This window comes from Galeopterus variegatus, unplaced genomic scaffold, assembly GCF_000696425.1.
Source record: "Galeopterus variegatus unplaced genomic scaffold, G_variegatus-3.0.2 Scaffold1530, whole genome shotgun sequence".
NCBI classification, from domain to species: Eukaryota; Metazoa; Chordata; class Mammalia; order Dermoptera; family Cynocephalidae; genus Galeopterus; species Galeopterus variegatus.
This window is the reverse complement of record NW_007727641.1, coordinates 375,070-390,078: the sequence shown is the minus strand read 5'-3', so window position 1 is coordinate 390,078 and position 15,009 is coordinate 375,070. Positions and strand designations below refer to the sequence as shown.

At 38.2% G+C, this 15,009-nt stretch overlaps 1 protein-coding gene across 1 annotated transcript in view; it reads left to right on the top strand.

The window, feature by feature from the left end:
• The first annotated feature begins 1,433 nt into the window (after positions 1-1,433).
• Positions 1,434-15,009, top strand: part of LOC103594322 (contactin-associated protein-like 5) — a 113,754-nt gene continuing 100,178 nt past the window's right edge. The window contains exons 1-2 of the mRNA XM_008577539.1: positions 1,434-1,482; positions 10,427-10,651. Coding sequence (XP_008575761.1) covers positions 1,434-1,482; positions 10,427-10,651 — 274 coding nt within the window. The remainder of the gene's footprint in view (positions 1,483-10,426; positions 10,652-15,009) is intronic.

The window sequence follows — 15,009 nt, the reverse complement described above, 5'->3', positions numbered from 1 at the left end:
TTGTGAAGACTCAAGAGAAGGGATATGTGAACAACAATGATTGATCTTAACCAAGCCTTGCCATGAACACACAAAATACACTTATTCCTATTTTACAGATCATTTGCTAAGCCTTAGGTGATTCTGTTGTCAATATGGCTAATCAATGAGAGGTATGGAGTTTGATTCCACGTCTCTCTGATCCTAAAGTCCACCCTTATTCCAGGCCATGGCACTGTGCTACATTACCATTAGAAATATCTCATGTTCTCACTTATTTGTGGGAGCTAATAAAAATAAATAAGTAAATATACAAATGAATGGNTGAAGGTCACCAGATACAATCTGACTCCTGCCTCTGCCATTTTAAACCAGTCTGACTCTTGGCCCTGGCCAAAGCAATCTCTCTGATGCTAAGTTTTCTCAACTATGTACAGATGGTCCCTGATTTACTATGGCTCCACCTACAATATTTTGATTTTATGATGGTGTGAAGCCATCTCAATGTTGATGCAATGAATTTAATAGATTTCATAAGATATTCAACACTTTATTATGCAATAGTCTTTGTATTAGATGATTTTGCCCAACTGTAGTCCACGAGAAGTGTTCTGAGCACATTTAAGATAGGCTAGGCTAAGCTATGATGTTCTTTAGGTGAGGTATTAAATGCATTTTCCACTTATAATATTATTGACTTACTATGGGTTTATCAGGATGTAACTCCCATCAAATTTGACGAGTATCTGTAATGTGAATAACATGAGGAACACCTTTTTCCCATTGAGAATTCAATGAGTTTAGTATAGTTTCTGGCATGCAACTAATATGTTTAAAATTTATTTTTATATTTTTTAGAATTAGAGCCATTGTTTTGATTCCCAAAGAACTTTCAGAATAAGGCTAAATCTCAAAAATGGCTTTAAGTTGTTCTAAGGATAATGCTACATGTTTTTTGCTCTTTTCACCTTCCAGTGAACTGTACATAAGACAAGATGCAAGCAAGTAAAGAGAAAAGTATGTTAGAGCAAGAGCTGAAAAATAAAACCTGGAGTGGACAGGAACACAATATAAATTAATGAGGTGGTCTCCGTAGCAGAGGGTGCATGCCCTGTCTTACAGTAGGTGACCCTGTAAACTGGAGCTGAGGTTTGACACATAGGAAAGCAAGTTGACAGATCTTCTGATTTTTCAATGGAAGACTTACTAGAATTTTAAAAATATTTCTTGCTTTGTAAAAATGTGGCAGCTAATTAAAATAATTAAATACTGGGTGAGCAGTTAAATGAGTGATTAAAAAGTGAATGTGTAAGAGGGCAGGTGTGTGCGTTTGTGATTGCAAAGGATGAGTTGGGGAGGCAGTAAAGTGCATGGGGAAGGTAACTACAACCTTCACGAAGAGGTCCAAAGTCTAGATAGACTAGGTGGCATTCGGGAGCCATAAATGGTTCAGAATGCCAGCACTGATGTCAGAGCAGAGTATGGGTGAAGGAAGCTGTAGAGGTAAGTGGAGTCCTGATCTCTCTTGCTGTGTCAGCTGGGCTAAGGAACTTCAGCTTGGTCCTTAAGACAACAACTAGTCTTTGAAGGGCATTAAACAGGAATGGCAGAATCAAATTTGAAAATTTGTATCCATTCTCACTTCAAATTGGTGAGTGGATGGGAGGAATCAGGGCTGAAGGTGGAATGTTGTTGCAAGGATTCAGGTAGAGGTGAGGCAGACTATACCAGGAGCATGGTTCTGGGTATACACAGAAGCAGATGGATCCAGAGATACCTGGGAGAGAAAATCCACAGGGCTGGATTAGGGGAGAGGGAAGGAAATGAGAAGGAAGAGGGAAGATTGTAGCTCCGTTTCTGCACAGTATTTAGGTTTCTCCAAAGATTCACACCTCCAACAATATTTTACCCACAGTAGGTGACTATATTAGAGATTGCAGAGAATCAACAACCATTCTGGGTCTGTGTGTTTGTGTTTGTGCAGTGGTGGTGGGGGGCATCTTTTTAAAATTATTATATCCTTTGTTCACATATTATTCTCCATAAAGAAAAAGGAACCTAACTTCCAGTTTTTCTCTTTTGTAAAACAGCCAGGTGAAAACTGCAATCTCATTCATTATGCAGATTCAGTTCATAGCTCCTTGTGTCATTGTATTTTGTCAGCATCTGGAATTGAAATGAGCCCCTTGATTTGGGAGCATTCTCATCAGGCTCTGTATATCTCTAATCTCAAGAAGTACATTTCTGCCATGAAAGCACCCTAGTCACCTTCTTCTCCATTTATAAACTTGTTGACTAAGTCACACGCAGGAAAATGTGCAATAGATCTTGCATTATTCACCTCTGCTAAAAGAAAAATGACACTAACAAGATATATGAAGAGTTATTCAAGTCCACCATGGGGAGCGACTACAAAATAAGGGAAATAAAACAAACGAAAACATTTGAGTACATGAATTCTTGCCTTTTTATTCTACACAATCTCTAAGAGAGAAATAATGAAACTTCCTCTGTGACCTGCTTGTGTTTTAATTGATTTATCTTGTGGTTAAAGGAGATTTACTCACCAAAATTGAGACAGACAGGAGAATGCAATTTGGGTTTGGCCTCCTGGCCTGCTTGGGTATCACTTATCAGAAGTGAAATTACAATGCAGGTTTACCATTACTGCAGAACAAGAGACTAGATTTACTTCTTAGGAAAGTTCTGTCTCAGTTTTTGAATGCAGCCAGTGAATGTCATACATATGTAGGATTTATTGGTCTGGTTGCCTGGTGTGATTCAGGGAAGACCACCCCCCGCCCCCCACACCACACTTCCATCCATTCCTATTTTTAATTATTTTCTTGCCTTCTTGCATCCCTTCCCCCCCACCCTCTAGCCAGGCCGACTGATGCCAGAAATTCCTTAGGTTACCTATTCATTCATTTAACTTACAGTTTTGTTTCTTGTTTAAAATCTATATACCCTCTTTGAGATAACACATTTGGAATTCCCATCTGATTCACCTTGATGGCTACTTATTTTTATCTGGTCATTTTGCTACACCAAAATTTAATAAAGCTGGACCTATTCATTCATTTAACTTACAGTTTTGTTTCTTGTTTAAAATCTATATACCCTCTTTGAAATAACACATTTGGAATTCCTATCTGATTCACCTTGATGGCTACTTATTTTTATCTGGTCATTTTGCTACACCAAAATTTAATAAAGCTGGAGGAGAAGGGGCTAGAAATGAATAAGCTGGATGTGGGAGATCTTAAGGATACAAAAGACGAATGAAAAGTTGGTACTGCCCATGGTGTTTTTCCATCTGCCATTTTCTCCTTTTTATTAGTACTTCTGATAGATCTTAAAGACCTACATGTGTCCTTCACTCATCTGTATGTGTACCTGAGCCCAAGGATTTGAAACAAAACTTGTGTTACTTAAGAGCAAGCTGGACCTCTGTCTTCTCTGGGATCTCTCAGAATTCCCAGCAACAAATAAATGCCTGTCATTAAGATTTAGCTTAATTTCCTGGCTTTTTTGTCTCTCAACACACATTTTTCTGATATCAGAGGGGTAGGCTGGTAGAATCCTGGATTTCCAAGGGGAACAAAACACTCTAAAACTTTGAATCTGCCCTATTCTTGAATAATGTGCAAGGAACACGTTGAATCTCTCTGAATCCTTCAAGATGTACCTTCAGCAGAAAGTCTCCACAAATGTAATCAAAGTATCATATAGTCTAGCCCTGGAGAAGCCTTAGAGATGTTTAAGCCATCTTAAGTCATTTTAACAAAGAAAGTATAGGTAAATTGTTTTTAATAATATCATGGATCTAGTGAAATCTTTCTGTTCTACAAGTGACATTAGCGAATTTCTGAGGCTTTAAAAGCCCTGCCTGGAGGCTCGTGGTTAGCTCTTTTAGGGGCTGGGACTGGAACACAAGTCAAAATTCCTGCCTTGGGTTTTTCTCACATCCCTTAATGAACTCAATCATATGAATTCATTACATTAACAAAGTTAATCATGATGGATATATTCCTTGGACAAAGGGGGAAGGTCATGGTGTGAATTCTCTAAATAAATTCAAGATAACTCTAGAAACGATAAAATCACATTACTCAGTATAAATACTTAGTAATTTTTCATCATAAGGACAAAACATATGGTGTACTATCAATATTTGCAACTTTTAAGTTTATTTTATTGACGGAAAATGTTTGTTGTACAAATAATGTTAACAATATTTCAAGAGTAGCATTTAAACTATTAATAAAATATTTTAATCACTCTGAGACATTATTTATATACATACAATGATGGCAACTATAAATAATTCTTGTCAATTGATTAAAACACATTTTCCCAGCACCTCTACCAAAAAATGCTTTATTTAGTCCAACTTATTGTTGGAACTTAAAAACAAAAGGAAGAAAAAAAGGCATCTGGTGTTTTCTTAGAAGGATACTATCATTGAAGTTCTCCGTTCATTCATACTGGCCTTCTCCCCAATTAGTTTGATTGGTTGCTTATTATTGCCTGGAAGCATGTCATGCTCCTTGGGAGAAAATTAATGGTACAAATTTTAGGGCAAACAGTATATTAGGTCCTGCATGGACGCTTGAGATAAAGCAGGTCCCATCCCAGTAGGCTCTTAACATGAGCTAAGACAAGCAAAGTGCTACTGGATTTTCATCTTGGGAAGATCTTTGAATAACTCCACCTGAAAAGTTTGAATGGTGCCTTTAGAGTGGCCCCATGTGCTAGAAGCAGCAAATGAAGGACAAACCCTACCAGGCCCAGCCACTAAAGTACACGAACACTGTTTTACAGTATCTATACCCATGTCTTCTGTAAAGAAAATAAATGAACAGCAGACCTTTCTGCATTTTTCTGAGGACATCATTCAAACATCTCATAGATCATATTATTCTAAATTTAGTCTATTTTTTGTTATTGTTGTTGTTGTTAGCTCCTTTCTCTGAAACAATTTCTATTAATTCTCTTCTCTTCATACTCTGTATCTTTCACCTGAATGTGTCAAAATTTTCTCACTGTTCCTTCCCCACATTTTAATTTTGATCCATAAGTTAAATAGACAAATGTATGCTTAGCCTTTTCAGCATGTTTCACATTTCACTATTTCCAAACTTTTCCCTCTTTCTGGTAAATTCTCAAAAATGATTCCCTCTATATTCCGTAATTGTAATGTATATAACCCAGGCTTTTTAACCAAGTCTTTTAGCCATGTCAGTTGCCTCTCGGAACCGAAACAGGGAGCCCTCAGCTACAAAGGATGCTCTCTACTTAGGTAGTCTTCCATTCTTCTCACTATGTCGTAGCTTATTTTAGGGAAATGGTGTGCAAATACTGGAAATATCTTGGGTGGAATTAGGGACATTTGTTCATTACCAATGCCTGGACCAGAACCATGGTCCATTGGCCCAATTTCTGTTTCTTATAATGGTATGGAGGACTAATAATCATATAGATAACTAGTAATTAACTGTAACATATTTCTTATCTCCAAACCAGTTAGACAGGTATTAATACCTGAATTTAATATAGGAGGGGTTCACAGAGGTGTGCTGACTTGGTAATATGTATCAGAGCTGTAGGTCCATCCAACATCTTTTTGGTTCCTTTTTCCTCTTTACAATTCTAATTTTATTCTGTATAAGAATATTGTAATAGAATTCCATTTCTCCAGAAATGTAGCTCTTTGTTTTGGTGTTTGTATCTCTCTCTTTTTTTTTTTTTCCTTTTTGTCTTTTTTCATGTCCTGCAACAGATCGCAACCCTCAGTGTCGCACCCATACCGGACCAGGACCGGCAACAGGATCACAACCCTCGGTGTTGCTCCCACACCTCGCTCAGCCAGTGAGCGGGAACCGGTCTGTATGTGGGATCCGAACCCTCGGCGGGAGCACCGCCGCGCTCCCAAGCAGTGCACTGTAGCAGTGCGCCACTGGGCCGGCCCTGTATCTCTCTTTTTAAATCATAGAGATATAATTTATATACCATAAATCCCACCCTTTTAAAAGGTGTAAAATTCAATGATCTTTAATATATTGCACAACCATCATCACTATCTAATTTCAGAATATTTTCACCATCCCAAAAAGAAATCCCATACCCAACAGCAGCCACTCCCCATTCACCCCTCCCTCCAGTCCTGGGAAACCACTAATCTACTCTCTGTCTCTATGATTTCCTGTTCTAGACCTTTCATATAAATGGAATGATACAACTTGTGGCTTTTTTTTTGGTCTGGTTTCTTTCACTTAGTATAAAGTTGTAAAGATTCATCCATGTAGCATTTGTGAGTACTTTTTCTTTTCTATTGTAAAAGAGTATTCCGTAGTGTGGATTAGCCACATCTTCTTTATCCATCCATCAGTTGATGGTTGGGATGGTCCCACTTCTTTGATTATTATTGATAATGCTGCTGTCAACATTTCCGTGCACATTATTTTGTGGACATATGTTTTCTGTTCTCTTGGGTGTGTACCTAGAAGTAAGATTGTTGGGTCATAGGCTAATTATATGTTTAATGTTTTGAGGAACTGCCAAACTGTTTTTCAAAGTAGCTGTTCCATTTTACATTCTCACCAGCAGTGTATGGGAGTTCCAATTTCTCCACATCCTTGCCAACACTTGTAATAAAAATCATTTGATAGTAGACATCCCACTGGGTGTGAGATGCTATCACATTGTGGTTTTGACTTGAATTTCCCTAATAGCTAATGATGTTGAATATTTTTCATGTGCTTATTGTCCATTTCTATATGTTCTTTGGAGAACTGTCTCTTCTAATAAGTCACCATTTTTTTTTCTTTTTATTGTTCATTTGTAAGAATTCTTTGTATATTCTGAATATAATTTCCTCATTAGATAGATGATTTGCAAATACTTTCTCCCATTCTATTGGTTGTCTTTTCACTTTCTTCATAGTACCTTTTGAAGCACAAAAGTTTTTAATTCTGATGAAATCCAATTTATCTATTTTTTTCTTTTGTTGCTTGTGGTTTTAGTATCTTCTCTAAGAAACATTGCCTAATCCAAGTTCATGAAGATTTACACTTATGCTTTATTTTAAGTGTTTTATAGTTTTAGCTTTTATGTTTAGGTTTTTATTCCATTTTGAGTTAATTTTTGTATGTGTTGTGAGGTAGGGGTCCAATTTCATTCTTTCACATGTGTATATTCACTTACACCAACACATTTTAGATGTGTGTTTCTCTTTAGCATTTTAAAAAACACTTGGGATAACTTCTGGCATATAAAATTCCACTAAATGCTTACCATTATTATTGTTTGAGAATTTAACATCTTGGCCAATTTTGGACATAAATAATGCTATGGTAAACACATGTATTGATTATTTTCTTAGTAATGGAATTTCAATGGAAAAAATAGTATGTACATTTAGGAACTTTTTATATATTGCCAAAAACCTATCCAAAAATTCTTTAATATTTACTTCCTGCCAATTTATAACATGTTGCTTTTTACTTTTTTATTATAGAAAAATACAACCATGTGCTGCAGTAGAGAGAAAAGTTTAAGAATCCCCGTACATCCACTACCTAGCTTCAACGATTACCTACTCGTGACCATTTTTATTTCTTTGATATACTCACCTTCTGTCCTGCTCCTTTATAATTTTGAAGCAAACCATCCCAGATATAATATTATTGTATCTATAGATATTTATAATATGCATTGCTAAAAGATAACAACTTATTAATAACACATATCCACAGGACCATTATCATAAGAAAATGTAATAATACTTTAAAAAAATTTTATAAAATACTCACTCAGTGTTTAAATTTCTAATTTTCATTTATTTATAGTTTGCTTGATGTATTTTTTTTAAGTTAATTACAGCCTGCATGATTTCTAGGTAACCTCTAGACTACTCATTGCTCAGGACTGGTCTTTATGTTTGTTCTAATTATAAACCTAATTCTATTTTTCTATTATTATTATTAAGCCAGTTACTATTTATTGAGTTCCTACTATGTGCTGTGCTTTTACATGCTTGCTTGCAGTCTTTTCATCCACTATATATCTCATCATAAATAGGAACTGAACTCATCTCTATTTATATTGGGGCTACCTGAGGGTAAGAGGAATCCTGTGACAGCTGAGGACAGGCAGTGCTTTGTTCCAGCTTCAGGGTGGCTCAGAGACACACGCCCTCCCAGTGCAGTCCTGTTTCCTAGCTCCTTCTCAGAATTGATTCCACACTTCAGGGCCCAGTCAGCTTCGAGCTCCTCTTTCAGGTCTTGTCAGTGTGCTCTGGTCTTCAGAGACATACAGCTCTGGGAACCGTTGTCTCTGTCACTCATTCGTCAAATCCTAGGCTAACCACTGGTGTTTATTTTTTAAACATGTGTCCCACCATCTCAGAACTAATTAGCCTAGTTCTTTCTACCAAGTGGGAACTCAAGGGATGTTACTAACACTGACATTGGGCTTGGAGTAGCATCATGGTCATTAGTAATCACCTTCAAGTTAACTTTTTCAATCCATTGAGCCCAGTGGTTTTGGATGTTCAGAGTATTCAATCTATTTGATGAGGAAGCTTAAACTCTTAGATTATGAAACATAAGAAACTGAAAGAATAATGGAGTTCAGGTGTTTTGCTGAATTTAAATTTAAGCCAAAATAGACAATATCCAAACTATAAAAATAATTAGAACTGGGGCTGAGAGAAAAGCAGCAGTAGAAATTTGGTTTAACATTTCTAATTACAAAATGCTTTTAATTTTTATTTTTTTGTCCTAAGTATAGAAAGTAGCACATACGCCCATATTTAATATGCCATTCATAACAGAATGCTCTGAAGTAGACTTGTGTTTAAGCACACACAAACATCAAATAAAAAAAACCTTTATTCTGTTTACTAGGAGATGGTCACTCAACATGCGGGCCAAATATGCCTGAGGAAATTTACTCGAGGAAAATGCTTGAATCACACTGATGATTAACCAAAATCCTCAGGGTCACAAGTGTCTGCTGCATATTTTTATAATTAGGAGTAGTGATGTTGTAACCTGCATGATAAATATGAAACACTTTATCCGAACCTTTAATAAAAATGAACTAGTATTCCCAATATGCTAGACAATATGCATAAATATGCAACTTTAATTTTTTGGCACTATTACAGACTGTTACAGAATTTTCACAAGGTGGAACAAATTTACAATAGAATTAGGAAGCAAAAGTCAGATTTGATTATGCTCTAGGTGCCACCAACTCAATCAGAGAATTTCATGGAGAATTAGGAACATTCCACATGTCTTCCAGGACAAAAGGAAATTAATCATGCCCATATATGTTCATGTTTACTGTGTGGTTTTTATGGCAGAGTTTGGCTGCCAGAAGTAAGGTGTGTTGCTCTATGAAGCAGCACCATGATACTGCACAGAGATAAAATTAAAAACAAACTCAAGAGCAACCTTGATCCAAGGATAATATCCCAGTATTTGAGGGTTGTGCAATCAATAAACAGACACATTGTATGAAGGCTATTGGGATGGGTATAGGTTAAATTTTCTTGTAACACAGAGAGTCTATGAATTGAACCTATGCCAGGTAACTCTCTTTAGCACTTTACACACATTATCTCATTTATCCACATAGAAACACTGATGAGCTAGGTGTTATGATTCCCACTCACCAGATGAGAAGACAGTCTCCATACGGTTCACTAACTTTCCTGGGACCACACAGCCAGCATGAAGTTCAATGACACTATAGACTTGGTGCTAATTCAAACTGTGCTAGTTCCACTAAACTAAATGGTAACAGAGTAAGAACATTCTACAAGCGGGAACGGCTGATGTGCAGGTTCCTGCTAATTGAATTTCATCAGTTGGTAGATGCCATGTTTCTCCATGGTGGTGGCACACCTCCATCTAATGTGTTGTGCTATAGAGATTGCTTCCTATTGGATGGCCTGTGTGCTCTAGACATCTGAAAATTGAGTCCAGGTGTTGTATACTTATTCCTTTTCTACTGTTCCCACAAAATCCATTTTTACTGTTTCCCTTGGTCTTCACACTTTACCCAACATCACAGAGAATTACTGCTGCCCCAAACTCCACGTTGCCAATGGCATACTCTCAATAACTTACATGCTAGTCATTCTGCAGTGTATGTTGAACTGCACCTAAACTTAAAGAGGCAAACCCGAGCGTTCTCTTCTAGCTATGCAACCTTAGTCAAGATTCTCAGTCTCTGTGAGTCTCAAGTTTCTCATTTGTAAATAAGAATAATAACTTCTGCCACTCCAAAATTATCATGGGGAACACATTATATAATTCATGTAAAACCCCTCACATGGTGCCTGGTGCATAGGAAACACTAAACAAGCAGTTATGGCTATCCTGAGTAATTGACTACACGTTCAATGTGTGCTCTCCCCTCTTATATTTTGCAGAGGTTTCTGCTGTTTTTGAGGCTGGCACGTCGGTTACTTACATGTTTCAAGAGCCCTACCCTGTGACCAAGAATATAAGCTTCTCATCTTCAGCTATTTACACAGATCCAGCTCCATCCAGGGAGAATATTGCGTTTAGCTTTGTGACAGCTCAGGCACCCAGCCTTTTGCTCTTTATCAATTCTTCTTCTCAGGACTTCCTAGCTGTCCTGCTCTGCAAGAATGGTGAGTGCTGATGGCATGAAGCCCGATGGCGTGTCAGACTGGGCTGGAGGGACACTGCATGCCCTTCACAACCTGCATAATTTCCACCACAAGTTTGTCCCACCTGGGCAGCTTATTTTCAGAATTCCAGCCAAACCTTTGATTATATTTTACCTTCATGAGTTGCAATTGGTATTCAGGGTCAGTATCAATTCACTGCTGAAGTCTCAAATGCATTGAATTTAATTTGCTTCAACTGTGTAGCAGTAATTCTTTATTATTTATTCTGTGCTGGAATCTATTAAGTGTAAATGAGAAGATCATAAGCATATCTGAATTTCAGAAGGACACTTGCCACATATATCCTGTCACCTTTTCTGCAGTCTTTACTAACGGCTTTTTAAAACAACGACCATAAATGCAGCTGTCTTAGTAGAAGTCTATTGTCCAGGTCTTAGAGAGAAGTAGTATATATGAGTTGCACATTACCTTGTAGAATAAGTGGGCTTACTTCTGAGAATAATATTTTCTTTTGAGCCTTATATATTTTTTTTATATAATGACACAGTATGGCTTTTGCTATTCTAAAACAGTATTTTATTTGACAAAAGTATACTAATATTTTATAAACCAAAATTTTATCGCTTCCTTTCTTTTAAAAATGATTCCAATTGATTTAAAATTCACAAATACAGGGCATTTTTTTTCACTAACACTAAATAAATGGACTAAATTAGTTTTGTAAGGCTATAGTAGATTACTCATATTATTTAAGCTTCCGAACTAGTGATAGGCTAAATACCACAGCACCTAAGGAAGATATCATTTCCCAAATCACTGGGTATCTAATAGAACTTAGGCTCTAGTGTCTAAATTTTTCATTATTAATTTAAGTAATAGGTGAGAATTAGATTTTAAACAGAGTGTAGACTAAATGGAATACGAGAAGACTAGATGATAGATGGGTGGAACTTCACACAAAGAGCACTGAAAGACCCCGGTGAGGAGGGCTGTTAGGAGCAGTCTCCAGGTTTTTTTCCCATACTGCTTCATTCTTCCCTGCAAGGATGAGGACTCTTGATAGAGTTATGTCTGAGAACACTATTAGATCAAAATCCTATGGGATGAAACAATTGCTAGAATAGGCAAAGAGAGCAAAGATGTGGACATCCTTGTAGCATGATCTCAAAGAACACTGTCCTGCCACCAAGAACATGCCTCCCCTCATAATATGCTGGTGTCATGAGGCGAGTTTGGGGTTTAGATCTGTCCTGCCCAATTCATGCAGCTGCGTTTCAGGGTGGACTGGGGGGGTGGGGGTGGAGAGACACAGCAGAAAGGAAGCCTGGAGCATGGGGCATACACAGTGCTCTCCTCTCCAGATCTTACGAGGAAACTCTAGAAAAGTCTCTTACTCTACTTTTTCTTGGTTTATTCTTTGTTTCACTTTGCTTTCCAATTGTGTATGGCATTGAAAGTAAAAACTGGTGTGTCGTCCTAAAGGTAGCATTAGAACTGGGGTGCCTGAGTTGAGTCAGGCCTGAAGCATAATAATAATAATAATAATAATAATAACAGTGGCCCACAGGGTTAACAGGCATTATTAATTCTAAGAGGGGCATGAAAGGGAAGAAGAAAAGGAGAGAGAGACTAGGATGGTGACTGGTCATTTCAAGCCCATCTAGCCTTGGAGAGCCTACAAGAGACAGGGGAAACATTATGGGTTATTAGACCTCCTATTTATCAGCATACTTTTATATGATTATGATTAGGATCAATATATCAGCCTGTTGAGTCTGAAGCTTTGTCCCATCATGCCTCTCTGACACTGATAAGGCTGGCTGAGGACACCAAGGTTGTTAAGCAGGTTCACGTAGGCCAGCCAGCAAGTTCAGGACATAGCCATGACCAGAACCAAGATCTCTCAATAATCAGCTCAGTAATCTTCCTTCTAAACCAGATCTTCCTCTTATAATGTAGTTCAACCATGGTAAGATGGTCATAGGTCACTAAAGATGTGGATTTCCCCCTGTATTAGCCCATTTTCTGTTTCTTAACACAAAATACTTGAAACTGGGTAATTTAGAAAGAAACAAAATTTGTTTCTTACAGTTTTAAAGGCTAGAAAGTATGCAGTCCATGGGGTGCATCTAGTGAGGGTCTTCTTCTTGGTGAGGACTCTCTACAGAGTCCTGTGGCAACACAAGATATCACATGGTGAGCATGGCAAGAGCTCATCATGTGCTCTCTTTGTAAAGCCACCGGTCCACATCCATGACAACTCATTAATTCATCAACCTGTTATTTTATAAATGGATTAATCTGTTCATGAAGGCACAGTCCTCATGATCCCATCACTTCCCAGAGACTCCATCTTTCAAATATTATAATTGTATTTCCAACTTTGTTACCACTGTTACAGTGGGGATCAAATTTTCAACAATGAACTTTTGTGGGATACATTTGACACATAGCATTTCACCTCTAGCCCCCAGAGCTCATGTCCTTATCATATGTAAATACATTCATTCCATCCCTAAGATCTTAACTATCGCAACACAAAAGTCTGAAGTCTCATTTGTGAAAACAAACAAGTTATCTACTTCCAAGACACAATGTTGGGACAAGCATAAGACAGACATTCCCCTTATAAAAAGAAGAGGTGAACCAAAAGGAAGGGGAAACAGGTCCTAACATGTTCAAAACCCAGCACAGAGGGCATTAAATTTTAAAGCTGGAGAATAATCTCCCTTGATTCCATGTCTGGCATCCACCGCACGCTGGTAGGGGATTGTACCTCCAAGTCTTCCTGCAGCCCTGCACCTATTGCTTTTCTGGACTCAGCTCATGCTTCAGCTTTCCCAGGCTGGTGCTGTGAGCTGGTAGCTCTACAGTTCTGGGGTCCAGGTGACAGTCCTGCTTTCATGGCTCCAGTAAGCTTGTCCCTGGTGGCAGCTTTCTGATGCAACCTTGACCCCACATTTCCACTTGACATTGCTCTAGTGAAGGCTCTCTGTGATGACTCTGCCCTGGTGACAAATCTCCTCCTGAACCCCCAAGCTCTTCCATACATCCTTTGAAATTTGGGTGGAGGCTGCCATGTTTCTACAGTTCTTGCATTCTGCAAGCCTGCAGACTTAACACCATGTGGATGTCACCAAGGTTTCCAGCTTGTATCTTCTGAAGCAGTGGGTCCAGCAGCACCTGGGTCCAATGTAGCTATGGCTGGAAGAGCTGGAAGAGCCTGGGTGTGGAGAGTAGCTTTGCAAGGTGGCCCTGGACAGCAAGCCCATGGAGGGCATCTCGGACCTGTTCCCCAAAACCACTGTTTCCCTAGGCATCTGGACGTGTGATGGGAGGGACAACCTCATAGATCTCTGAAATGCCTGCAGAATCTTCCTTCTATTCTCTTGATGATTTCTTATTTCTGTCCTGATCTCCCCAGCCAATGGGTCATTGAGCTACACCCTTGGTTTCCTCTTTCAAATACACTTTCTCACTCTTTATGTGGTCAAGCTGATAGTTTTCCAATTTTTTACTCTCTGCTTCACTTTGAGTTATAAATTCTGCCTTTATGTCATACTTTCACTTGCATAAGCCAGAGTAAGCTGTTAGAAGTAGCCACACAGCTGCCCGAATGCTTTGCTGCTTGGATATTTCTTCTGGCAAATACCCTCGTTAATCACTTTTAAGTTCCTGATTCCATTAAACCCTCCAATGTAGACACAATTCAGCTAAGTTCTTTACCAGTTCTTAACAGAGGTGATCTTTGCTACAATTTTCAATAAAGCTCCTTCTCATCTCCATCTGAGACCTCCTCAGAATGGTCTTTACAGTCCATATTTCTGTCAGCATTCTGATAACCACTATTTAACTAGTCTTTAAAATGCTCCAAACTTTCTCTGGTCTTCCTGTCTTCTAAGTTCTCACCAGAATATAGGCTTTCTCTAGCCTGCTGTTCCACATTCTTCCAGCTTCTGCCCAGCACCCAGTTCCAAAGCTGCTTCCACATTTGCAGATATGTGTTATAAGCAACAACCCATTACTCCACAAATGAATTAATCCATTCATGAGAACACTATCCTCATGTTAACGCTGTTCAGTGGGGATCAAGTTTTCAACACATAAACTTTTAGGAGACACATTTGACACATAGCACCCCTGAAATCATCTTTTGGGTATGGCTCCACAGACAAATTTATACCCGTCAGGCTGTGCCTATGAAATTATGCCTGCCATAAACACAGATAAGGCATAACGGGAATAAACTATGTCAAATTGTACACACACACACACACACACACACACTACTCTATCCTGAGCACTATTGTAATTAATCTGCACAGCACTTAATTATTATAGCAACCCAGTTTGATTGG